Genomic DNA, 27,462 nt, shown 5'->3' with positions numbered 1-27,462 from the left:
CGCCAGTGCACTAAAAAGAGCCATACAGACGTTGCTTTGACGTCATGGCTCAGGCTGGAGTTTGGTCTCTGAAGTGTGGTTTGAGAGCCTGAGCCACAATGGCAAAGTAACATCCACACTGTGATTTTTAGTGTGCTAGTGCAAGCCCCAACCACCTGTGGACCCAGACGGGGAAGCTCACTTCCAGATGCAGCGTAGACATATCCTGAGGGCAACTTTCTGATGCTTTTGGTCAAACGCCATTGTCTGGTTCCATTTTCATACTTACTCGACAGTTTTCCCTGCATCTTATTATAGCTTCAATTAGCAAGAGTCTATGCATAGCCAAACTGAACAAAATTAGTGCAACCATTATCACTCTGTCAAATGTTCCAGGAGTTTTGTTTCTACCTTTCTGCAAAATACAGAGTACCCTCTAAAAAGTGCTAGCGGGACTTTATGATGCTAATTTTGCATAAGATCAATCACCTTGCCCACTTTATTTGATGGATTCCCATGGCTGAAATCTATTATTGAAACATATAAGCAGGTATTTCTGTGAACCTGACCGTTCAGCTTCCACTTCCATTATATTTCTAGCCTCTCTATCTGAGCAAGTTATTTTGACTCATCTGAACTTTGTTATTTAGCCTCATGTTCAAACATATGCCCTTGTCTTTCCTAAAAAGTAGCTTTTACCCTGAAGGAACAATGGGGCCCTATTCCCAACTTCCTGCTGCAAGAAATTTCCCACTGACCAATGAGGATCCAGCTTGAGTAAGTGTCAGGCCCTTTGATTACAGGATTAGGACCTTTGACTACAACTGAAAACACTGGAAAACAGAGCTGGAAAAACTGCACTTTGGTGTTTAACCTGAACTTTGAGCATCTAAGCATTGTTGAAAATACCCATCTCAGTATTTTGATATGTCAGCGACAGAGAATACAGAGCACTTAAACTGTGCATCCCTTCTACACATGCACATGAAGCAGCTTGCCCAAATAATGCTCAGATGTGAACACAGCACATAAAAAAGAAGCCTCTGATTTCCACTGTTTCTTGGCTGGGAAAATGATTGTCAAAGCATCAAAAAAAATCCCAAACCTGACAGGTTCACCAAACAAAATATATGAAACTGTTAACCAAAGGCACACATCTCCATGGGAAAGAGAGAAAGTGAAACATCACATTTTTTTACAGTATTAAAAATGTAAAGTGAACTCGTGAACTCTTTTTTCCACAGACCCTGAGAGTTGCTTTAAAATTGCCTGTTTTACAGAGTAACCTTCCAGAGGGACTAACACTACATGAAAGACATGTTGGATTCAAAGTATTCTGTCACTGCCTACAGGTGCAAAGGGACAAGTAGGATTTATTTTGATTAATTTGCAATGATGCAGAGAAGTTAATCAGTACCTGTTACCTCTTTCAATAGCTTTCATATTTGTCAGTGGCTGTATATACTAATATATCGAGAGTGAACATATGCAGGCCAATTTACTGACAGACTTGGAGAGCATATGTTTTATAGAACTATCACTTACCACAAGCTCAGGAGTGACTACCACATAACAAGGTGAATCAAATGTCTTATTACAGAGATACTCAGTGCTACTACGTGCTATTTATGAGCGGATACCAGGAAGTCAAACTAAGGATACCAGGGAGTTGAAAATAAATCAGTGATATAGAGTCTATGTATTATATTCTAAATATAACTTCATCCATTTACACATAAATACCAGCCCAGGTTCAGAAGATAAAATGGCACATGGATCAATCCCTGCTTTCAGCAATAACAGTAAAACATCATATACCTAATTTCCTGAAAGCAACACAGCCTCCAGAGAATTTACTATAACCAGAGGACAAGGAGAGAGCCCTACTGACCCCAGGCCTAACCCAAACCCAAGGACCCCTACCCTTGATAACCCACACACTAGCCGACGGAAACCCCTACCCTTTCTAACCCTAATGAAGCCGAGGGAGCCCTACCTTCTGTAATGTCAGTACTGGGCAAATTAGTTGAAATAATAGTAAAGAATAAAATTGTCAGACACATAGAAGAACATAACTTGTTGGGCAAAAGTCAGCATGGTTTCTGTAAGGGGAAATCATGTCTCACTAATCTATTAGAGTTCTTTGAAGCGGTCAACAAATGTGGACAAGGGCGATCCAGTGGACATAGTATACTTAGATTTCCAGAAAGCCTTTGACAAGATCCCTCACCAAAGGCTCTTATGTAAATTAAGTTGTCATAGGATAAAAGAAAAGATCCTTTCATGGATTGAGAACTGGTTAAAAGACAGGGAACAAAGGGTAGGAATAAATGGTAAATTTTCAGAATGGAGAGGGGTAACTAGTGGTGTTCCCCAAAAGACAGTCTTAGGACCAATCCTATTCAACTGATTCATAAATGATCTGGAGAAAGTGGTAAACAGTGAGGTGGCAAAGTTTGCAGATGATACTAAACTGCTCAAGATAGTTAAGACCAAAGCAGACTGTGAAGAACTTCAAAAAGATCTCACAAAACTGAGTGATTGGGCAACAAAATGACAAATGAAATTTAATATGGATAAATGTAAAGTGATGCACATTGGAAAAAATAACCCCAACTATACATACAATATGATGGGGGCTAATTTAGCTATAACTAAACAAAAAAGAGATTTTGGAGTCATCGTGGACAGTTCTCTGAAGACGTTCATGCAGTGTGCAGCGGCAGTCAAAAAAGCAAACAGGATGTTAGGAATCATTAAAAAAGGGATAGAGAATAAGACAGAGAATATCTTATTGCCCTTATATAAATCCATGGTACGCCCACATCTTGAATACTGCATACAGATGTGGTCTCCTCATCTCAAAAAAGATATACTGGCATTAGAAAAGGTTCAGAGAAGGGCAACTAAAATGATTAGGGGTTTGGAACGGGTGCCATGTTAGGAGAGATTAAAGAGGCTAGGACTTTTCAGCTTGGAAAAGAGGAGACTAAGGGGGGATATGATAGAGGTATATAAAATCATGAGTGGTGTGGAGAAAGTGAATAAGGAAAAGTTATTTACTTGTTCCCATAATAGAAGAACTAGGGGCCACCAAATGAAATTAATGGGCAGCAGGTTTAAAACAAATAAAAGGAAGTTCTTCTTCACACAGCACACAGTCAGCCTGTGGAACTACTTGCCTTGATCATTACCTGTTAGGTTCATTCCCTCTGGGGCACCTGAAATTGGCCCGTGTCAGTAGACAGGATACTGGGCTGGATGGACCTTTGGTCTGACCCAGTATGACCATTCTTACGTTCTTAACACTAAACCTAGGCCAGGGAGTCCTGCTGGCCCTAGACTTCACCCTAGCCCAGGAAACACTACTCATTGTAACCCTAGCCCTAGCCTGGGGATCCTTACCCATTCTAGTCCTAGTCCAAAGAGCTGTACAATTTGTAACAGCAAACATAGGTTGGGGAACCCTAGCGGCCCAAGGCTTACCCACACACAGCAATCCATACCACTACTAATTCTAACCCTAGCCCTTGCTCTCTGCAACCCTAACCCAAACCCAGGAAGCCTGCCCCACTGCAACCCTAACTCTTGCCTGGGAAGCAGTACCCTTTGTAACATTAACCCTTGCCTGGGGAACTATATTGACCCAAGCCTAACCCTAGCAAAGGGTTACCAAATAGAGTAAGGTTCCCTAACCCAGGGAGCACTACCCTCTCTACGCCTAGCCTGGGAAGACCTACCCTCTGTAATCATAACCTTAGCCCTGACAGGCCTAGCAGTTGGACCCCTCACCCTAGCCTAAAAGCCCCTTGCAGTCCCAGGACCAACCTTAGATTCAGGGGCCTCTGTACCCCTAAACCTGGCCCAGGGAGAACTGACCCTCTGTAACATTAACCCTAACTTGGGGAGCTCTACCAAATCCATGCCTCACCCTGCAATGAGATGCCCTTCCCTCTTTAACCCCTAACCCTAGGAAGCGCCACCATTTTTAACCCTAGCCCTATCCTGGGGAACCTACCAATGGGCAAGTCCAGTGAGAGTCTGGGGAGCCATACCACCTTTCACACTAACTTTATCCAGGGACCCCTATGCTCTGTAACCATAACCCTACTCTGAAGAGCTCTATGAGCCCCAACCATAAGCAGACCTCGGTGTTTCTACCCTCTGTCACCCTAATACAAACATAGGAAGCCCTGACCTCAGTAATCCTAATCCTAGTCTGAGAAGCTCCTCCCTCTCTCACCCTGAACCCTTGGGTGGAGACCCCTAATGGGTCAGATTTTACTTGATCTTGGGGAATCAGACCATTTATAACCCTAACCCTAGACTGGGACACCCTAACCTATGTAACCCTTGTCCTGTCCCAGGGAGACGTACTGGCCCCAGGCCTAACTCCCCTTCTGGCTTGGGGATCCCTATCCTTTCTAATCATAACCTACCCCAGACAGCTCAACCATCTGTAACCCTAACAATAACCAGGGCCGGCGCTTCCATTTAGGGGACCTAGGCGGTAGCCTAGGGCACCAGGATTTGGGGGGGTGGCATTTTGCCGGCAGGGCGGCAGGCTGCTCCGGTGGACCTCCTGCAGGCATGCCTGCAGAGGGTCCTCTGGTCCTGCAGCTCCGGTGGAGCATCCGCAGGCACGCCTGCAGCAGGTCCACCGGAGCCGCGGGACCAGCGGACCCTCCGCAGGAACGCCTGTGGAAGGTCCACCGGAGCCGCAGGACCGGCGAGCGGCAGAGCCACCATGCTTAGGGCGGCAAAATGGCTAGAGCCGGCCCTGCGCCTAGAGCACCAAAAACCCTGGCGCCGCTCCTGACAATAACCCAGTGAGTCCTACCCTTTGTAACACTCATCTTAGCCCAGGGTATCCTACTGGCCCAGGCCTTAACCCGAACTTGGGCAGCCCTTCTCTTTCTAAGCCTAACACTAACCCAGAAACCCCTAATGGCCTCCCACATAACCTTAGCCTGAGGGAGCTAATTTTGTATATCTAACTTTAGCCCCGGGAGCCATACCGGCTCAAGGCATAACCTTAGCCAAGGGAACCCTATCCTTTGCAACCCTGACAGCCTACCCTCTCTAACCCTAACTGTTGCCCTAGCCCTGACCTCCTTACCCTCTTTAACCCTAACCTGGATACCCCTACCTATCCTAGGCCTAACCTAGTTGTGTGGGCCCTACTCTCTATAACCCTAACCCAGGTAATCCTACCATTCATAACCCTAACCCTGCCAAGGGGAACCCAGACTTCTATAAACCTAACCTTAGCCTGTGAAGTTCTACTGGCCTCAGGCCTAATCCTAGCCCAAGAACCCTATCCTCTGTATCTCTAACACTAGTCAAGAGAGCCATACAATTTATAACCACAACCATACCCTTGAGATTCATACCATCTATAATTTTAACCCTAGGATAGGGGAGTCCTACCAGCCCAACTCCTAACCCCTTGTGTAACCCTTATCTTCACCCCAGGGCACCCTACCTGCTCCAAGTCTGCCCCTGCCCCTGGGGCACCTATCCATTTTTAGTCTTATCCCTATTCCAGTCTAAACAACATTTTTGTTACATGGAAGGAGCCAGAGACACAGCCAGGCGTGGGGGTGCAGGGCACTAGAAGGAGGATTGCTACAGTGGAGAGGGCAGGGAATGAGGATGAGTGTTAGGAAAAGCCTTGAATTGGTTGTTTGAGAAATATCTGTATTTTGTTAGACCCTGGTGAGGGTAGGGGACACGTAGCTACTACTTTATCTCAGGGAGAATGAATGTGTTGTTTCCAAAGAGAGACAGCATGAAGGTTTGGAACTGACAGTGCTGGGACCTTGACCGCTGAAGCAAAAGAAGTGTGTGCTACTTGGGTTGCCAGCATGTGGATTCTGGGCGATTCCTCAATCATGAGGTTGCAGAAGTTTATGGAAGAGCAAGGAGAACAGAATGACATGGAGTTTGCTGACTACAGGCTGATTTGTGTGTAGAAAGGTTGCCTATGTTGACATCATGTTTTGTCCACGCTGCAGCATCTATCCAGTGATTTTAAGAGGTTGTGATCTACCAGCCATTGCAGTTATTCAAGTGCTCTGGACCTTATTCCTGTTGTGCACCCTACGCTATGTATGGGATGAGACTGGACCATATCAGAGATGTGTGTTCAGGAGCTATGATAGTTTTCTCTGATTGGGTTGCACGTCTGAATAGTTGCTACAGCAACAATATGAACACCATTAATAAAAGTGTTGGAAGAACATTAATCGGGAAATTGAAGTGAAGTGTTCATGGCTGCCTAGATAACGTGTACTAAATGGCATAGAAACGTCACAAGCCCTCACACCTTACTTTTTGTCACACGTGGGGGTACATCTACTAGACAGAGATCTTTCTCTCAAGCATAAAACTGACAGTGTTTTCAAACTGAAATCCTGTCTGTGATTTCTGACCCTGCCACAAACTCCACCCCAGATAGCCAACTAGGCTGTGGGAGGTCAGGCCTAGTGGTGGAAGTGAGAGTTCAGCCTACTGATTAGAACTGGGTCCAGGAAACAAGCTGAGGGTCAGTACTGGAGGGAGAGAAGCTAAATGCTGGAGCCAGAGGGTAAACTGGAGTCGTAAGCCAGAGGCAGAGCCAGGGATCAGTACCAGAGAGACAGAAGCTGCGTGCCAGCACTGGGGGATCAACCAGAGTTGTGAGGCATAGCTGAGGCTTGAAGTCAGAAATCTGAAGCCAGAGGGAAGCAGAGGCTCGAACAAAGCAGGAGCAGGGGCTGGAAGCAGGACTGGAGCAGAGCTGAAAAAAGGGCAAGCGCAGTTGTGGGCATGTTTTGCATTGAGCAGCCACTGATCTGCAGTTGGGTCCAGGTTTATAAACTGGGCTGCTAAGCCAGCAGCCTATCAGGGGCTGGAGTCACTCTGTCAGTTCCAAGGCAGTGCATCTGGGTTCACTGGTTGCCTAGCAACAAAGTTAGCCATGAAGCAGGCCAGTAGCTGGTCCTAGCTGATCTGGTCTGGTCCCTGACAGCACCTGCCTCCTTTCCGCATCACCTCCCAGGAGACCTTGGGCTGGGTTTCTTGGGACAGGCCCAGCAGAAGGCTTGCAGGAGGTCCAGGGCGTGGATGTGTTCTGTGGGTTCCCATGAACACTCCTCTGGGCCGTATCCCTCCTAGTCAATCAGATACTGGAGTCTTCCCCAGACTTGGTGGGAGTTCTGAATCTGCTGGATCACACATTCCTCTTGGTCATGCATGGTTATCAACAAAAGGGAAGTAGTGGTGCAGTGTGGGAAGGGATTCTCAATTAAAGGTTTCAGAAGGGAGACATGGAACATGAGGTGGATCGTGAGGGGTTGTGGCAGCAACAGTTGAAAGGCTACTAGGTTAAGTTATTCCACGATTGCACATGGCCCCAAGTTCTTGTGGTTCAGCTTTGTGGATGGATGGGTGGATCACAGGTTTTGGGTGGACAGCCAAACCTTATCCCTTACTTTGAGGCAGTCAGCTGATGGTGTCAGTCAGCATGGCACCTGTATGCGGTTTTAGCCTCTTCTAACAAGTGCCCGAGTTCTTGAGGTACTTGGTGGATGCATGCGGCTACGTCAGCAACAGTGGGCATTGGTAAATTGAGGGGGATTAGAGGGTGGAACCCAGAATTCACAAAGAAAGGAGTCTCCTGTGTCATGTTGTGTGTTGAGTTGTTGTAGGCGAATTCTGTGTGGGGAATGAATGCCAGCCCATTGTCCTGGTGGCAATGTAGGAATCAGTGTAGGTTCTACTCCAGGACCTGATTGACTCTCTCTGTCTGATTGTGTTAAGCCAACACGGTACAAGGTTTGATGCCCAGGAGGTGCAGAAATTCCCACCAAAAGCATGAAAAAAACTAGGACCCCCAGTAGGCTACTATGCTTGTGAGCAACCCATGAAGGCAAAAGATGTTATATTTTTGAACAGATGGGCTGTTTCATGGGCAATGGGGGAGCCTGGAACATGGTATAAAATGCACCATCTTTGTCAGGACATCAACCATCATTAGAATTTTGGTATACCATTGGGAGGGTGGTAACTCCACAATGGATTCCATCAACACAATGCCCCAAGGTTGAGGTGGAGTGGGCAAGGGCTGGAGGAGACTGAGCAGTTTCAAACAGGGGAGATTTAGTATAGGCACAAAGATCACAGACCAGACATAGTTTGCTCCATCAGGTACACAGATGCACCCTTTCCAATACAAAATTATTGAGACGGTGAAGATTGAGGCTTGTTGGATCTGACTGTAAAGGGATCTTTGGGCAGCAGGGAACGTATGGAGCATATCGGCTCACAGACAGTGGTACCAGAGATGAAATTTGATGGTTTGAGAATTATGGATAGTTAAGTTCACCATATTCCCTCTTTCAAGATAACACATCTGCCTTCCTATTGCTGGTCCTAGGGCAACAGGTCACCAAGAAGTCAAATAGCTTGAAGAAGAGGGACCAGCAGATCTGTCACAAATTTAGGTGCTGAACTGTCTTTAAGAATTCCAAGTTTTGTGATTAGTGAGGACTTGGATTGGGAATTTAGTGCTCTCCAGAACATACTGCCATTCCTCAAAGGCTGCTTTAATGGCCAGTAGCTTTTTATTTCATAATTTTGCTCTGCTGGAATGATTTTGCATAAGTAATAAGCACAAAAAGAATGAAGCTGATCATTGGAGGCTCTCATTTGAGAGAGGACTACTCCCAGTACAAAGTTTAAGTCATTTGCTTCTACTATAAATGGCTGGCCAGGGTCAGGGTGAACCAAAATGGGGGCTGTGGTGAGTTTCTGCGTTAGGCATGGAAGACACACACATGCCTCTGGGAACCAAGAAAAATGGGCTCCCTTCTGCAGGAAGGCTGTGATTGGGGAACCATCCCTGAGAAACCCTTGATGAACCATCTATAGTGATTGGCAAAGCCCAAAATACAGTGCTCGCCCTAGGTGTCACCCAGACATTGCTGTGGACCACAAAAAGTGACAGACATCTAGACCTTCAGATGAGAGGATATAGCCAAGAAATTCTGTGTCCTGGTCCAGCTGGTATTTGTCTGGCTTGCCATACAGGAGGCACTGGCAGAGCCTTTCTAAGGCATGCCATACATGCTGGTTGTGCTGTGCTTGGGCGTTTAAAAAAAAAAGTGTACACACGGGGTGCAGAAGGTGTTTCTTCACTCATCTTCTCACAGGGTGTCCACATTTCCCTTGTACATCTGCAAGGCTGTGGTACTTGCCAAGTATTTGTCAGCAGCAGCAGCAGCAGCAGATGGGATGCTTACGGGTATAGCCAACTCCCATGGGCCCATTCTCTTCCAGCATAGATTCCCCAAATGATGACATGAGCTGCAGAGGATACCAATTCTTTCTGTGGCCTCTGGAAGGGAGAATCATTGGCAGTACTGGGAGCAAAAGAATATTGTCCCTTTTTGCCAACGGATACAGGGGTCAGGGGAAGTGAGCCAGGGCATTCTCAGGATGACTGGAGAGAGGGGGTGCCCGAGTTAATCCAAACTGCAGAGTTTCCTGGTACTCCTGGAGTGTAATGACCCCTTAGGGGGTGGTCTGGTGGGTGACCAGCCCTGAGGCTAGGAATGACTCATCAATAGTTTCAACCAAATCCAGGGAATTTTTATGCATGTCCGTAATCCCTTGGACCTTAACCACATCCTGGTCCATAAAATTGCTGGAAGCTCCCAAGTTAGCCAGATCCTCCAGGTAGACTGCTAGTCTTGTCTAGAGTAGGTCCTGTAATGGCAATCAGAGACACATCAGGGGTGAATTCGCAGTTGCTGCCATCCCGACAAAGGCACGTGGAGGTTAAAAGGAATCAGCCCAACCTGACCTTGGCATCTCCTGATCTCGAAGCTCGTCAGACAGTTGCAGGGCATCTCAAGGCGAAGCATCCACTGCCCCCACAACCCAGACACAGGCCTGAAAGTTCAGCAATGGTTCTTCTCAGCCTCACCCAGGCATGGGTGGTCCTACATGGGTTCCAGGCCCTGGAGCAGGGTGCACAGTTGAGAGGTAGGAAGCAGGGGCACTGGCAGGGCTTGGACACGTTCATGGTGCCACTCGTCAATTCTGATACTCAGGTCAATCAGTTCATCCAGACGGGACAATGGCTACCTTCTGCAGGAAGGCTGTGATTGGGGAACCATCCCTGAGAAACCCTGGATGAACCATCTAATGTTCAGATTTTTTGTCAATTATAAGACTCATGAATGGTAGAGACTGGGAACATAAATATAATAATCGCATTTGGTATATAGGTTAATGTCTCATGCTTCTATTCCCAGTACTTGTGAAAAGGCAGGCATGCTATTTTACCCTTTTATGCCTCAGTTTACTTATGTGTAAAATGGATTTGAGAACAATATCTGATATCTAAGAGAAGGGTAAGAGATAACTTGATCACAGTCTAAAGGTATTTACATGGGGGAGAGATTTCTAACAGTAGATATCTCTTTAAACTCGCAGGAAAAGACCTAATGAGATCCAGGGGTTGGAAGCAGAAGCTGGATAGATTCAGACTAGAAATAAGGAACACATCTTTAACGGTGAGGGTAACATAATCATTGGAATAAATTACCTATGGGCATGGTGGATTCTCCATCACTTGAAGTCTTTAACTGAAGTTTGGTGGCTTTCTTAACTTCTGTTTGAGCTATAGCAGATCTTTATGGATGTGGTGCAGAAATTCTTGGGTGGGGCTCTATGTTCTGTGTTCATAATGATCCCTTCTGACCTTAATCTACAACTATATATAACAATTTTATGGGGCCTGAACAACATCTAAAGTACTTGAGCATCCTCAGATATCTTCAACTGTAAAAGCACAGGGGTAGGGATAGCTCAGTGGCTTGAGCATTGGCCTGCTAAACCCAGGGTTGTGAGATCAATCCTTGAAGTGGCCACTTAGAGATGTAGGGCAAAAATTGGTCCTCCTAGTGAAGGCAGGGGGCTGGACTTGATGACCTTTCAAGGTCCCTTCCAGTTCTAGGAGATTGGTATATTTCCTATTACTTTTTCAGGTGGGGGGAGGGATAGCTCAGTTGTTTGAGCATTAGCCCACTAAACCCAGGTTTGTGAATTCAATCCCTGAGGGGGCAATTTGGGGATTGGTCCTGCTTTGAGCAGGGGGTGAGAATAGATGATCTCCTGAGATCCCTTCCAACCCTAATAATCTATGATTTCTGACTGAAGTGTAGATTTACATTTTCAATAAAAAGTCATTAAAATAAGAGAGGTGTCAGCTACATCCCTTTCTATTCAAATTGTAATCAGCAATCTGCTTTACCTCTTTTTTCCAAGTTGCTTTTTTGTTTGGTTGGGGTTTTTTTGTTGAAGCAAGGCACTAAGCAGGCAATACACTAGACAGATTGCTTTTTAAGTTTTTATATGTGCCATTGGGAGCTCACCAGCAGAAAGTTCTTTAGAGAGTAGACAGATGTGTAACAAACATTATTAGTGGTAAAATTATTTTGAAATAAGAAATTAACAATTATACTCTATGCTGTCTGGAAATACTTTGTGGGGGGATGAGGGGGACGGTTTAGGAGTTTAGCAAACTTACTCAGCAATAGTAAATTATCTCTGCTGTCCCACTATTAAGACACAATAACCAGTAGACTCAGCTAGCTGTTACGCTGAATTTAATACTGTAATTTTTTTTTCTGTCAAAGAGCATTATTGGCAGCATTTACCAGTCTTTCCTGTAGCAATTCAGTGGCAAAAAACTACACTCTGCCTTAAGGTTGCTGGGTGGTATGTTGTCTTCTTGCAGAACACGGAGTTGAGCAAAACACAAATTTCTGAAGATCAGAAAACACAGTTACAGTTGTTCATGCAACCTTAACTCTGCCCTCTTTCAGCAAAGCCCCAATACGTGCCATTAATACACACAGACCTTTACTTTGCTTATAATGAAATGTACAAGCTCTTAATCTCCTTTTACATTACACTCACTCTCACCGAAAGGAATCTGTTGTCCTAGTAAAGGACAAAAAGAAGGCGGGGGATGTAAAAAGGTTGCCTATGCTACCTTTCTTCTACTCTTTTTGAGCAATGCTTCAGTATGCATATAGTGACAAGGGCCAGTAAGAGCGTGTGGTGTGAGATTCAGGAGGTTCCATATCCTGGTGTACACTCACACATTTAGCCAACTCCTCAGAAAGAATAGCACATGTGTGCAAGTTAGGAACCATTTCACAGCCTTTTGCAATTCCCTTACACTTACTGGACACAATTCAACATATGAACGGCCACACTGGATCAGACCAAAGGTCCATCTAGCCCAATATCCTGCCTTCTGACAGTAGCCAATGCCAGGTGCCCCAGAGGGAATGAACAGAACAGGTAGTCATCAAGTGATCCATCCCATCGCCTATTCCCAGCTTCTGGCAAACAGAGGCTAGGGACACCATCCCTGCCCATCCTGGGTAATAGCCATTGATGGACCTATCCTCTATGAACTTATCTAGTTCTTTTTTTAACCTTGTTATAGTCTTGGCCTTCACAACATCCTCTGGTAAGGAGTTCCACAGGTTGACTGTGCATCATGTGAAAAAATACTTCCTTTAGTTTATTTTAAACCTGCTGCCTATTAATTTCATTTTGTGACCCCCTAGTTCTTGTGTTATGAGGAGTAAATAACACATCCTTATTTATTTTCTCTACACCAATCATCATTTTATAGACATCTATCATATCCCCCCTTAGTCATCTCTTTTCCAAGCTAAAACTCCCCCTAGTCTTCTTAATCTCACCTCAAAAGAAAGCTGTTCCATGCTCCTAATCATTTTGGTTGCCCTTTTCTGAACCTTTTCCAATTCCAGTATATCTTTTTGAGATGGGGAGACCAGCTCCAGTATTCAAGATGTGGGCAGACTATGAATTTATAGAGAGGCAATATTATATTTCTGTCTTATTATCTATCGCTTTCCTAATGATTGCCCAACATTTTGTTCGCTTTTTTGACTGCTGAAGCACATTGAGCGGTTGTTTTCAGAGAACTATCCACAATGACTCCAAGATCTCTTTCTTGAGTTGTAAGAGCTAATTTTGACCCCATCATTTTATATGTAGAGTTGGGATTATGTTTTTCAAGGTGCATTACTTTGCACTTATCAATATTGAATTTCATCTGCCATTTTGTTGCCCAGTCACCAGTTCTGTGAGATCCTTTTGTAACTCTTCGCAGTCTGCTTAGGACTTAACTACCTTGAGTATTTTTGTATCATCTACAAATTTTGCCACCTCACTGTTTACCCCTTTTTCCAGATCATTTATGAATACGTTGAATAGCACTGGTACCGACACCACTATTTACCTCTCTCCATTCTGAAAACTGACCATTTATTCCTACCCTTTGTTCTTTTAACCAGTTACGAATTCATGAGAGAACCTTCCCTCTTATCCCATGACAGCTTACTTTGCTTAAGAGCCTTTGGTGAGGGATCTTCTTAAACGCTTTCTGAAAATCTAAGTACACTATATCCAAGGGATCTCCCTTGTCCACATGCTTGTTGACCACTGTGACATTTCACCCTATATGATTTTATGAAAATATGCTAATAAGTGTGAATATAATGTAACTGGAATATGCTTCATGCAAAAGGTCTCTTGTAAGGTACCATTACAAAGCTTATAATCTACTGAGTGTGTTCATCCTATTTGTATGAATGTATCATTCTTGTATCTGAAACTATACATATGAAATATAACTCTGAGGGCCTATTGTAATTATGCAAAGTGTGGGCCGTTAATGGTGGTTTGGAATCTTGATGGCGCCCATAAAACAGGATAATTGACTGCAGATGGCTTTGTTTTACTTGTAAGTCTTCCTGTATACATGTGTGCTGGCAAGTGGGTAATGAAGTCTCTCAGTGCCATGTGATCATGTCACCTGAACTGGAATCCATCTTTAACTTGGTGCTTTTCCATTTAGAAGGAAAGGTGGGAACCCAGAGAGGGATAAAGGATTCCCACCTTATGTAAAAGATATATAAGTGGGTAGAACAGAACAAAGGGGCCTGCAATTGTGAGAAATTCCCTAGCTACCACCTGAGCTGGAACAAGAGCTGTACCAGGGGAAAAGATTGTGCCCAGACGAGGAAGGCATCCAGTCTGTGATTGAAGCTTATTGAAACAGCTGAGGGTGACGTTTTATCTGTATTCAGTTTCCTTACTGTATCAGGTTTAGACTAGCGTGATTTATTTTATTTTGCTTGGTAATTCACTTTGTTCTGCCTGTTACTACTGGATACCACTTAAATCCCCAACAAATTATGTTCATCTACGGGTCTGACAATTTTGTTCTTTAATGAAGTTTCCACCAGTTTGCCTGGTAGTGAAGTCAGGTTTACCAGCCTGTATTTGCCAGGATCAGCTCTGGAGCCCCTTTTAAAAATTGGCATCACATTAGCTATCCTCCAGTCATTTGGTACAGACACTGATTTAAATGATAGGTTACAAACTGTAGTTAGTAGTTCTGCAATTTCACATTTGAGTTCCTTCAGAACTCTTGGGTGAATGCCATCTGGTCCTAGGGTCGCCAACTTTCTACTCACACAAAACTGAATGCCTTGCCCCCCTCTGTCGCTCACTCTCCTCATCCTCCCTCCTGCCCTCATTTTCACTGGACTGGCTCAGAGGGTTGGGGTGTGTGAGGGGGGTGAGGGTTCGAGCTGGGGATGTGGGCTCTGGGGCTGAGGGGTTTGGAGTAGAGTGAAGTGACAACTGTTGCAATGCAATAGTGTTCCTAGCTGTGTTTCAGAATGGTTGGAGGGTATCAGGGACCTAGATGAGCTACTGACCTGCTCCCTAACTTCACGGCTAGGCAACCAACTTACTGTCTTGAAACTGGCAGTGACCCCTGCCCATCATAAGCTGCTGGTTTAGCAGTCTGTCCCCCACCTCAGATCAGTGACTGCTCAGTGCACAGCATGCCTGCATCTGTGCTTGCCCTTATTCTAGACCCTGCTCCCCTCCAGCTTGATTCTGACTTTGAGCTCTGGAGCTGCCTCTAGTTTACAACTCCAGTTTGCCCTCTGGCTCTGGCATTTGGCTTCTGTGCCTCCAGTATTGACCCTTAGCTTGTTTCCTGGACACTGCCCATCCTAGACCCAGCTCTAACTCATAGGTTGAATTCTCACTTCCACCACTAGGCTTGACTGCCAACAGCCCAGTTGGCTACAGTTTGAGTAGCCCAATGCAAAGCACAGGAGCCCACCTCATTGCCATAGACCCCACTCAAACCAGGTTTTTCCTTGGCGAAGCTGCTTGGGGCCATACAGAACTTGCATATATAGGTGTCCATCCTGCAGGTACAGAATGCAGCCCAGGCAGTTCCACTGGCAACCCTGGCTCTTGTCTCCTGGGAGCCAAAGGTCCCACTCCCAGACAAGTTTAGTGGCGACTGTGCTCAATTCCTAGATTTCCTAAACCAATACTGGCTCCTCTTCTGATTGTCCCCCCGCCCCCCAATTGTTTCCCACATACCAGGTCCAAGTAGGGCTCATCATTAGTCTGCTGACTGTGGGGAGGCCTTGGCCAGGCCCTCTACCCTTTTGGAGCAGTCCAACCCCTCCTGGGCTGGTTGGAACAATTGATTCAGGCTGTGTCAGTTATCTTGGTTACCCCACTGCACCTAAAGTGCTGAAGCTGCACTACAAACACTACAGCAAGGGCACTGATCAGCTGCCCAAGGCACTGCCGAATTCTGTCACCAGCCATCTTCAGAGTGCTTAGTGGTGGTCAGTGGAGACCTGCCTGATCATATGGGATTGGCTCCTCTTCTCTGTTCCCACCTGTTCAGTGTATAAAGACACAGCTAAATACAAGCTTTCCTACTAATAATGTGAATAAAGATTGTAGTTGCCACAGGGACATTATCCCATTGGCAGTCAGGGGGGCGACATCTGCAAGACAAACCTCTATTAAGTCACGGTGTGAGGAGTTTGGGTGAAAGCAAGGAATACAGTATTGGACCTTTTGTTTTCTTCACCATCAGTAACTAGCTTGCCTTGGATTATTAGACTTCTCAGGAAGTTTTCTAAAGCATTTAGAGAAGATGTGAGACACTTTAGGCTAGATAGACTTTGACTTTGCCTTATGAACCCACTCATGCATCACAACATGGAACACTTTACGTATAAAAATACCACAGGAGGCCATGTCTACACAATAATAAACCCCAATGAGCATGGCCTTGCAATACCTATGCAGAAGTGCTGAGTTATCTATTTAAATATATATAAACCAAGATGCACACAGCACATAATAGGGAATTGAAAATAAAAAGCAGAGTAGAAGACTATCTCCTGATTCTAATCTCAGACATCGTCTTAATTGGTGTCAAGATATGAGATGCAGTGGATTGTTACTGGTCTCTTTAGCAGACATTACATAATAAAAGAACACCACACCCAACATGTATAATTACTGTGCAACATTTCATGCCAGTATCACCTGAGATCACAACACAATGCCCTGGCTAGAACCTGTCAGCAGTACCCAAAGAAAACATTAGCACATGCAAATTGTAAAACTGAAGGAGGAAAAATACAGTATATCTATCCCAAAGCAATAATATTTGTATGATAAGAATTGCCACTCAAGGTCATAAAATCTATCAGAAGCTAGCCATAAGGTGTCCCTCCATGCCAAGAACAATAAAACTATTTCATGCAGCTCTGAAAGATTTGTCATTTGGAAGAGGAGTGGGAAGAACATCACAGCAGGAACAAATTCTGGGCTTGATCTGCATTCCTTGCACCTCTTCAACTCACACTGACTTCAACTGGAGTTTTGGGATAAGCAAGGAGTCAGGCCCTTTGTTTTCTTCACCAGAAGAAACTATCAGGCATTGGATTATTAGCATTTTGAGGATGATTCCAGAAGCATTTAGAGAACATTTAGCCACTGGAACATTATTCTGAGAAGTCAGAGCATACACGTTTTTCCACATAGTCATGGGAAGGAAAAATAAGACAGTATTAGGCATATTTGCTTATTCTGAATTTAAGGTACTGTCCTTTGCATTAACACATGATCCAGTAACACACTGAGCACACCCTTAACTCCTTTTAAAGTCATGGGAGCTGAGGGTGCTCACCACCTCTCAGGTATGCACTGTAGCCTGCAGGATCTGTCCCAAAGGCCGTTTGTCCAGAAAATATTTCTTCATTCCATTGTCCACAGAATATCCACTAGCTTTTCGCTCTTCTGTCATCTTGGTCTCTACTGTAATTAAAATGTCTCAAAAGTGAAGGTAATGTAAAAGACCTCTATGGAAGTAATTTCCATAATTTATCACCTAATTCTCTTTTATCTCCACAAGTCACGCACTTTGATTCAAATCAATTTATACATGAAGCCTATTGAAGTGTTTGTTTTAGCCATTTTTCCAAAGATTTAAAAAAAGTTTGAATTTATTTATCATATGATCTCTTATTAAGAGAGAGCACCAGGTTTCCATTTGCTTGGTCTGTCATACTGATTTCAGGTGACTTAGACATATTCTTTCCAATCTGTGTCAAGCTACTGCTGGAGAAGGAGTCTGTGTGATTGGTTCAAGCTTTGCTCCAATTTTTTGTTCACAGCTCATGTTACTGAGCATCGTGTAACTAGAAAGTCAGTAGAAATGTAATACAGTAAATGCAATACAGATAACACAAACTCAATTGTGAACCCTTCAGTTATCATTAACTCCCATGAGTTGTCCCATTTACTCAGTCAAGCAGTCCCATCGGAGTCGATGTTTACCAACCAGGAACAAAGGTTCACAAGGGTAAGCAGGGTAAGTCAGACTTTTTAATTTAAAGTAGGATTTAGCTGGGCATCTCTAAACATATGGGGCCAGCTCCTTAGCTGGTGTAGATCCATCGACATCAATAGAGTTGTGTTGATTTTCACCAGCTGAGAATTTGGCCCATCACAGTTTTTACCTAAAAGCACCTCACATGATCTGTACACAGTGTCTTATACACATTTGGCACTCTATAAATAACCACAATAACCAAAGAATACTTAGGATGCAATGTTAAGCACTTAAACGTTCGGAAAGGCCAGAATCAAGGTTGCCTGTGCATCCTTAATTGTGCACCCTTGTATGCGTACACAGGTACACATAATGATACAGTCTAATTACATGATCATTTAGTATTTTTCCCCCACAGGAGACCTGCCTCATTCTGTATTCAAGATGGACAGCGAGTAAGGAATGTAAGTGTTCAATATTTCTTTTTATCATCATTCAGTGAATAGCAGTAAATAAGACTGGAGCTCACTATCCAAACCTTGCACTGAATATGGAATTATTTATTCCCTCATTGTCATTTCTAAGGCACCCATTATTGTTACAACCAAGTGACTCAAATATTAATCTCCACATATTATTCTTTTTATTTTACAGATGGAAAAACTGAGACAAGCAAGACTTTGGTGAATCAGTGACAGAATCAGGATTAGAATTCATGACCTCGCCTCCCAACTCTGTGCTCATTCCTCCAGATCACACTTCTGGAGGTACTGAGCATCCACAGCTCCCATTGACCCCAGTTGTAGGTATGAGTGATCTGCAGTTCTGCAAATCAGACCTCAGGTGCCTCAGTCTGGGTGCCCATAAAATAAGGAACAAATTTTTAGTGTTCACTTGACAACATTATGACTTAAGTGACTTGCTCAGCATCACACAGGAGCTCTGCAACACAGACTGGGATAGAACTGAATTCTCCTGTGTGGTGTTTGACTGCCTTAGCCATGAGATCATCCTTTTTCCTTCATTTACTTCACAGCTTCCTACTCTGAAACAAATGAGGCAGGAGACCGACAAACAGCATCATTCACTACACAGCCCTGCTTCACCCCAAAAGCAGGTCCATCTTGAATGAGGTAGGAGTCCTCTGCAGCAAAAAGGGTTTAATCATGCAATTACAAAACTATATCATGATGCACAAGGGGGTTGAATTAAGGTTGCACTGGCAACTTGGGTGCTTGATTTTGCAACTTAAAAACAAAAACACACACAAAAATATTAAGAGCATGTTAACTAATTTCCTATGATTTGTTTTATTAAGGGAAAAAGGTGAAAAATTCTTGTGTGTCAGTTGTTACAAACCCATTCCCTTCTTCCCCCCCATCAATCATCATCAGAGTTTGAACCCTGAAGTTTCAGTACAGACTTTCGCTATAGGGCTGATTATATTAGCTAACAGCTGAAGGAGGCTATTTTAGGAGTGTGGAGTAGGCTACTGCACCATGTATTGGGTCTGAAAGGAGCCAGGCCCTCCTGTCTCTCTCCTCTGCCCAGGCGCTCCTGCCCTACATGATGCTACCCTTGGGTAGCGAGAAGGGCCACTGCAGCCACTTGAGGAGTCCAAGGTAGGTTGTAAGGGGATTTCAACCCAGCTCTCTCTCACCATCACAGCAAGACTGTCTGCAGCCAGGGTTTGCTGTGCAGTTTGTACTGCTATTGTTTTTGCAGCAGCACTGCTGTCTCTTTACAATGTTAGTATTCAAGATATTGGTCTGACATCCTAGCAACATTTTGCTGACAACAGACAGGCAATTTAACAGTTTATAACTCAATTAAAGCTGAATGGAATTTTATGTAACAAAGAAAAGGCACTTATCTGGCCCCAAGATCTCTCTCTGTTGAATTTCAGAGCCCTACTGCAAATACTAGAGATGTTAGAGCTTCTTAAAAAATAAATGAATAAAATAAAATAACAGTAAAAAGCAAGATTCTTATGGGAAAATGTTAGGAAACCTGAACATGTGTGTCACTACCAGCGCTCTCTATAACACACTATTCTAGGTTCTATTCTGGCAGCTTGACTCTTGATTTGTGTAATATACTAAGGGAAGCATTTTCATCTCTGAATATAAGAGCTGTATAAGTAAATTTAGATACTGTGAAATACAGAGACCAGTGAATTGAAAGATGAGATTTTTTGAATTATGCACTTAGTTCCCAATCATGCAAACATTATACACACAAGTAATGCTACATACATGAATAGTCCCATTGATTTCAGTGCGACCCTTCACAGCATATAGTTGTTCAGACAAAGAAATGTTTGCAGGATTAGGGACTTAGTTTCTAAGAATCCTCAAAGCAAACAGACATTAATACATTTCATTCTCATTTGATTGGCTATATATGGTCTTTAATGACCATGTTCAAATGGTTTAAATGTAAGCAGAAATTCATCTATGTTTTGTTACAGAAAAAGTCATTCTAATATTATGCAACATTAATGCAAGATTTCTCATCCTTGACTTTAAAATACCATACCAGAAAAATCAGAATACATTATGTAATGAGGTTTAAATTTTGTCACAAAACTGAGTTTTAAAAATTGGTTAGAAACCCTTAAGATACTGTGTAGGACAATTTTTATAAAGGTTAACATGCACCGGAAGACATTATAGGTTGTGTATGAAAAAAAAAAAAATGAAGTCTCTGGTACTTACAGCCAATCATCATCATAGCAACTGCAAAGATCTTCTCTCCATCTGTAGTGGGGGCAATGTTCCCAAATCCAACACTGGTGAGGCTAGTCATTGTGAAGTACAACGAGGAGATATAAACAGAATCCTTGCTTGGCCCCCCTTCCCATTTCCCCGAACCCGTCGTGTTAAACCGATAAGGCGTTCCTATGGACTCCCCCAGCTGGTAGAGCCAACTCTCCGTTCGGATTGTGTTTGTATCCTCATTGATAACTTCATAATCTCCAATGCTGTACCAAATGCAAGCCAACCAGTGAGCTGCCAGACCAAACACACACACCAGCAGAACCAAGACAGCTGCTCCATACTCAATGTAATGATCCAACTTCCGAGCCACACGACCCAGCCGAAGAAGTCGGACGACTTTCAGTGAACTGAACAGGCTACTGATTCCCTAAAAGGGTAAAGCAGAGGAGGCTATTAGAATTCATCATTACATTATTTAATGTTTTCTATCAACAGTTTTCATAATCTAGGCATGCAAACTTGCCACTGTCACATGCCTATAAAGCAACATTACAGTGAAGCATATGAAGCTCAGTGGCCTGTGTTTTCAGGGGACCATGCAAACCTTCTCTTCTGTTTTGATTCACTTTCACATGCCTTGGGTTTATTTTTGAATCTCTCATTTCAGACTGTTTGAAATATGCATAATGCAAGCTAGAGTTGATCAAATATACAGCCATGTCTTAGCTTTGCTACAAGTTCATAGGTTTCATCTATGCATGTGAAGAAGCATCTTATGTGAATAGGGAAGTCTCATTTGCGAGCCCAATTTTGTGATGAGATTGGTTGTGAATATTTAGATGCTACTTTGAGGCTGGATGAAAATATGGGCCAATAAATGAATAGAACAGAGATTACCTGCAAACAAAGACCAGTTTAGGCTTTTTATTATTGTGCTTATATATCAGATAGATTTGAGACACATCATATGTAGTGGAATGAGCTCAGTGTTTGGAGACAAGTGCTCTAATCCAAGCCCTGCCACTGACTCACTGCGTAGCCTTGGGCAAGTTGCTTCACCTCGCAGGCTTCGGGCTTGTCTATACTACACAGCTTTTAGCGACAAGGCGCTAAAAGTCAGCATGTGTAAACGCTCTTTGTTGGTATTTTGTCAGCACTTTTGATGACAAAATACTTCCAGCCTGTGAGCGGCATTAGCTTTGCTGGCAGGAGAGCACTCCTGTCGACAAAGCTGCATTCACACTGCCATTTGCGTTGGCAAAACTTGTGTCTTTCGCGGGGGAGCTTTTTTAAGTATCCATGAAAGACAAAAGTTTTGTTGACAATATCACAGTGTAGACAAGCCCCCAGTTCCCCCTTCTGGAAGATGGGAATAATACTTCCCACAGCTACCTCAGATGTGCCACAAAGATTAACTACAAAGGCTAAAAATGTCTAGGGTTTTTGGATTCCTCAATATTAGGAGGCCCATCACAATACCTTAAAGGAACCAGATTTTCTGAAAGTGCCGAGAACCCACCCTCTAAAAACCAGGGCCCTTCAAAATATCTGAACTTGGGCACCCAAAAACTAAGGCCCCCGCAAATCACTAGGCATTTTGAAAACTTCAATAAATATTCTTCATGGACACATCTTTGCAGTAGATATGATAAAGCTCCCACTGGGCTTCAAAATCTCACATCTAAAGCATTACATAATGCTAAGTATCAACATTATCCAGATTTATACCACAAATTTACAGAAAGAAAATTAAAAGAAAACAAAAACCAAACATTTTGGGTGAGCTCATATACCTGATTTACCAGCCACAGGAACTGCCTCTTACTAAAAAGATTTAAGTAAGATCTCCAATCAACTTTTAAGCTGTTTTAATAAATGTTTCTGGAAATGCATAATTCTGGTCACCAGGTTTTACTGAAAGCTGTTCAGTCATGCTTACATATAATTTGTCTCAATGTTTGAGTTTAGGCTTGTTTAATGTTGCAGAACAATTTAATTTAGCTAATAACATATGATTTACATATTCACATAAGTCCTTTGAGGACCAAAGCAATCAATTCTTCTCTTTATTTCATGGATTTGTCATGACTATATTTACCCATTTTGAAAAAAATGACACTTAGTCACTGCTAGATGTTTTACCAATAAAGTGCTTCTGCTAATTGTGCTCACGAACATGTCCAAAGGGGACAGTGATATTTCTAACAAACAGAATAATTTGTAGAGATTTAGAAAAAAAGTGCCTAAAGTGATGTGTTCCCTTCATATCTAACCAGGAATCAAATCACATATTAGCTTTCAAAACTGCGCACACACACACACACACGCCTTGTTCCCCAGATGGACAGGTAAGCCCACCTTTCCCATTTCTGCCATTCTGAGCTGTACTTCATTGACAGAAGGAGTATGATAGGTTGCTTGAAATTCAAAGGTTTAAGCACAAGAAGGGATGTATGGCCTATTCCACAATAGAGGACATGGTAGGTAGCCCTGCAGAAATATCTGTAACTCTAATAGAGCAGCAAAACGCAATTTACACATACATGAAAATCAGGGAAGGGAAAATCTAACCAATCATTTGCAAACCCAGTTCCCTACTTTGGAGTCTTAAATGGCCATTTGAGTATTCACATGCAGGTTTTGCCCTCCTTTAGGTATCTGTCCTCTAATGTCAAGACATAGCCCTGTGTTTCCCCCAACACACCTATGCCTGTTTATGTAATAATACGACATGCAAAGACCATCAACGTAACATTAATATGCCATGTTATTATTCAGGGCCTGATTTACAGCTGGGCCTCAGTTTTTGCAGGCACAGCTTTTCATACACAAATAAATTGGGCCTTCAATTCTGTGCCCACAATAAAATGCAGACAACTGGTAGGGTTTAGATCAGAGGTGGGCAAACTACAGCTCGCCGGCCACATCCAGCCCATGGGACCATCCTGCCTGGCCCTTGAGCTCCTGGCCAGGGAGGCTAGCCCCCACCCCTCCCCCACAGCCTCAGCTGCAAGAGCCATAGGTGTAATGTATTAAATTGTTCCCCGTAGGAATGTGCTACTTACGGTGTACTACTTATGGCTGCCAATCCTGGTGCTCTGAGTGGCATGGTAAGTGGGTGGGGAGCAGGGAGGGTTGGATAAGGGGAGGGGAGCAGGGGGGGAGGGGCCGGTTGGAATCAGCAGGGCCCCATGTGGGGGCAATCGTTGCCCCTGGGGGGAGGGGGGACTACGCATCCATTCCCCCCTCCCGTGGTTCCCATCACAGGCCCTGGTGGTCTTTTCCCCATCGCTATGGCAACTGTCTCCTGACAAACCAGGGACTTCCGGGCACCCTGGCAACTGCGCCACGGCAACCGCCCCCCCAACCCCACCCCAGAGAAGCTGCACCCCCACACACATGTGGAAGGGGGGGCTCAGCGGAGGGGCAGGGCGTAACCTGGGGAAGGGACGTTCAAGTCCTCAGGCCCCCCCACCCCCCATTCCCACCCCAGTTTGCCTCACCCTGTTTAAGAATATAGCATTTAAGTGCAATCACAGATATAGAAGCTAAAACGAGACTATGCAATATTGCATCTGATCAGCTAAACACAGTTGCAAAATGAGGCCTACTAAGATTACAGATCATCACTAAAGAAACAGGTTCCAAAAATGCTAACGTTAGAGCGTGCTTGGATGGAACTTCTGTTCACAAAGGTCTGAGATTTGAAGTTGCTCATTCCAACACTTGGAACAAATACCAAAAATACAACATGTCCTGTGAAGAAAATGCCCCTTCCCCCAAAAATGGATCAGTAAAAGTGACCCAAATTCATACTTAATAAATAGGAAATATAAAAAAGAATTAAGTAATTTCACAAAATCACACACAATTTCATAATCCTAAAATTGTCTTTGGCCGGCTTCCTCATCATTTCTTTCTCTGAAAATGAACTTCCCTGTTAAAACAACCAATTTTCCAAAGCAGTACACTGAACTGCATTCTCCCATGGAAAGTTCCTTCTAGGCTGTCGATGTAATCGCAAGTTAAGTCATGAATTAACTAAAAATAATGCGATAATTGCATGGTTAAAACAACAAAAACACAATTGAAATGTATTAAATATTTTTGGATGTTTTCTACCTTTCAAATATAGTGATTTCTAATTACAACACAGAATACAAAGTGTACAGTGCTCACTTTATATATTATTTTTATTACAAATATTTGCACTGTAAAAATGATAAAGAAATAGTATTTTTCAATTCACCTCATACAAGTACTGTAGTGCAATCTCTTATCATGAAAAATGCAACTTAACAAATGTAGATTTTTTTTTGTTACATAACTGCACTCAAAACAAAACAATGTAAAACTTTAGAGCCTACAAGTCCCACAGTCCTACTTCTTGTTCAGCCAATTGCTAAGACAAACAAGTTTGTTTTACATTTAAGGAGATAATGCTGCCTGCTTCTTATTTACAATCACCTGAAAGTGAGAACAGGTGTTTTCACGAATGGCAACTTTTGTAGCTAGGCCATTGCAAGGTATTTACGTGCCAGATATGCTAAACATTCGTATGCCCCTTCATGCTTCAGCCACCATTCCAGAGGAACATGCTTTCACATGCTGATGGACGCTCATAATTAAAAAAATAATGTGTTAATTAAATTTGTGACTGAACTCCTTGAGGGGTAGAATTGTATGTCTCCTGCTCTGTTTTACCGCATTCTGCAACATATATTTCATGTATATGCAGTCTGGATGATGACCAGCACATGTGTTGTTTTAAGAACACTTCACTTGCAGATTTGACAAAATGCAAAGAGGTACCAATGTGAGATTTCTAAAAATAGCTACAGCACTTGACCCAAGGTTTAAGAATCTGAAGTGCCTTCCAAAAATCTGAGAGGGATGAGGTGTGGAGCATGCTTCAGAAGTCTCTAAAGAGCAACACTCAGATGCGAAACTATAGAACCTGAACCACCAAACAAGAAAATCAACTTTCTGCTGGTGGCATCTGACTCAAATGATGAAAATGAACATGCATCAGTCTGCCCAGCTTTGGATCGTTATTGAGCAGAACCCATCATCAGCATGGACATGTCCTCTGGAATGGTGATTGAAGTATGAAGGGACATATGAAACTTTAGCGCATCTGGCACGTAAATACCTTGCGATGCCGGCTACAACAGTGCCATGCAAATGCCTATTCTCACTTTCAGGTGACATTGTAAATAAGAAGCTGGCAGTATTATCTTCTGTAAATGTAAACAAACTTGTTTGTCTTAGCTATTGGCTGAACAAGAAATAGGACCGAGTGGACATGTAGGCTCTAAAGTTTGACATGGTTTTATTTTTGAATGCAGTATTTTTTGTACGTAATTCTACATTTGTAAGTTCAACTTTCATGATAAAGAGATTCCACTACAGTACTTGTATTCGGTGAATTGAAAAAATATATTTCTTTTGTTTTTTACAGTGCAAATATTTGGAATAAAAAATATCAAATGAGCACTGTACACCTTGTATTCTGTGTTGTAATTGAAATCAATTTGAAAATGTAGAAAACATCCAAAAATATTTAAATAAATGATTGTTATTAACAGCGTGATTAATTGTGGGATTAGTAGAGATTTTTTTATCATAAGATTAATCATGATTAATTTTTTAATCACTTGACAGCCCTAGTTCCTTCATAGTTTTTCTGACCAGCTCTAATTATTGTTTTTGTACTAGTTTGCTCACATTGCCCAAACATGTATATTTAGTTACATATTTAACATCCTATACAGTAACTGCAAAAGTAGAGTAGTTAAATGTTACTATAAGAACCTTATTTTTTGCTTTTTCCTGACATTTTTATATAAAAGCTGTTGTATGAGCTTTTTGCATTTAATTTTTTTCTTTTTTTAAATAAAAGAAATTAAAGAAACCACCCATGAAGATTAACTCTTCGTTGCTCTCAATTAGGCTTTGGAGTTGACTGTCATTATGGATTTTCCAGTGTGCAAGTGATTTGAAATTACTAAAAATTTTATGTTGATGCACTAAAGGAAATAGAACCCAGTTTGCTCTATCTTAGCTGTGCTACCTCTGTTGAAAGCAGTAAAGACTTATTTTTGTTACTGAAGTCAGCAGGTAAGATTTGAATGCACACAAATAATACATCTCTTGACTATGAATGTGCCATTTTTAGATTGCCACTTTCCAGAGTAGAAAAAACGCTTTACAGTTATTGTCTATTTTAACGCTGTTCTTATCGACACAGAAACCACCTATTTCATCATACAGCAGACAGCAACAGCTTAGCTTCAAGAGGTCACACAAGAGAAATGCCTGAACTCAATATACTCCCACTTGATGCTTCTAATTCTCTCAGGATTACTACTCATATACACACTTGAGGGACAGGTTAAGAAACACACATTGAGCAGCATCCGCTAAAAAGGAAATGGACCAGATTCAGTTCATAAGAGCTGGAAATGGTGCTGCACATCACCAATAATTACCAATTTCTATACTGCAAAGGAGCCCTTTAGGGAACACCCATAAGAAAGATATAAGTGTAGTACAAGATTCTAAATACCAGCAGTCCCCTGTGAAACAGTGACTGGACATAATTCTGTGAAGCGTTGCTCCACGCTGTTAAGCAGTTATGTAAAAACTGAACCTCATTCATCAGATCTGTTTCTTGGGTACTTTCAGAAGCTAGGAACAGACCTGAGTAACCAAGATGGGGGGGAGTAAAAGTAAGGATTTTTTCCTTTGTTTTAGTCTTGTTTGCCATGCAGAGCCAACACAACGAAGGAAGCAAGCCAGATTCCATTCCTTCTAGTGCATCATCAGTAGAACTATTTACCCAGCTCTAGTGAGATTCAGCCATGCAAACGCACTGAGGGTGATAAAGGTGCACAGTTGTTCTTCACAGCAGAATATGGCCAGCAGAACCTATTTTTGTTATTGATGATTCCATGAGAAAGAAAGTTCAGCTTTAGTCTCCTCTGACATAAGAGTGAA

At 42.9% G+C, this 27,462-nt stretch overlaps 1 protein-coding gene across 2 annotated transcripts in view; it reads right to left on the bottom strand.

Annotated features, from left to right (window-relative positions):
* The window catches only part of KCNH1 (potassium voltage-gated channel subfamily H member 1), a 336,977-nt gene that overhangs the window by 225,478 nt on the left and 84,037 nt on the right, over positions 1 to 27,462 (bottom strand). For both annotated transcript variants that reach the window (XM_032762968.1, XM_032762969.1), the window contains one exon: positions 20,461 to 20,890. In XM_032762968.1, the coding sequence (XP_032618859.1) occupies positions 20,461 to 20,890 (430 nt within the window). The remainder of the gene's footprint in view (positions 1 to 20,460; positions 20,891 to 27,462) is intronic.

The sequence above is a fragment of the Chelonoidis abingdonii genome, chromosome 3, assembly GCF_003597395.2.
Source record: "Chelonoidis abingdonii isolate Lonesome George chromosome 3, CheloAbing_2.0, whole genome shotgun sequence".
NCBI lineage: Eukaryota > Metazoa > Chordata > Testudines > Testudinidae > Chelonoidis > Chelonoidis abingdonii.
Note: the sequence above shows the minus strand (reverse complement) of the source record. Positions and strands in the feature narration are given on the sequence as shown.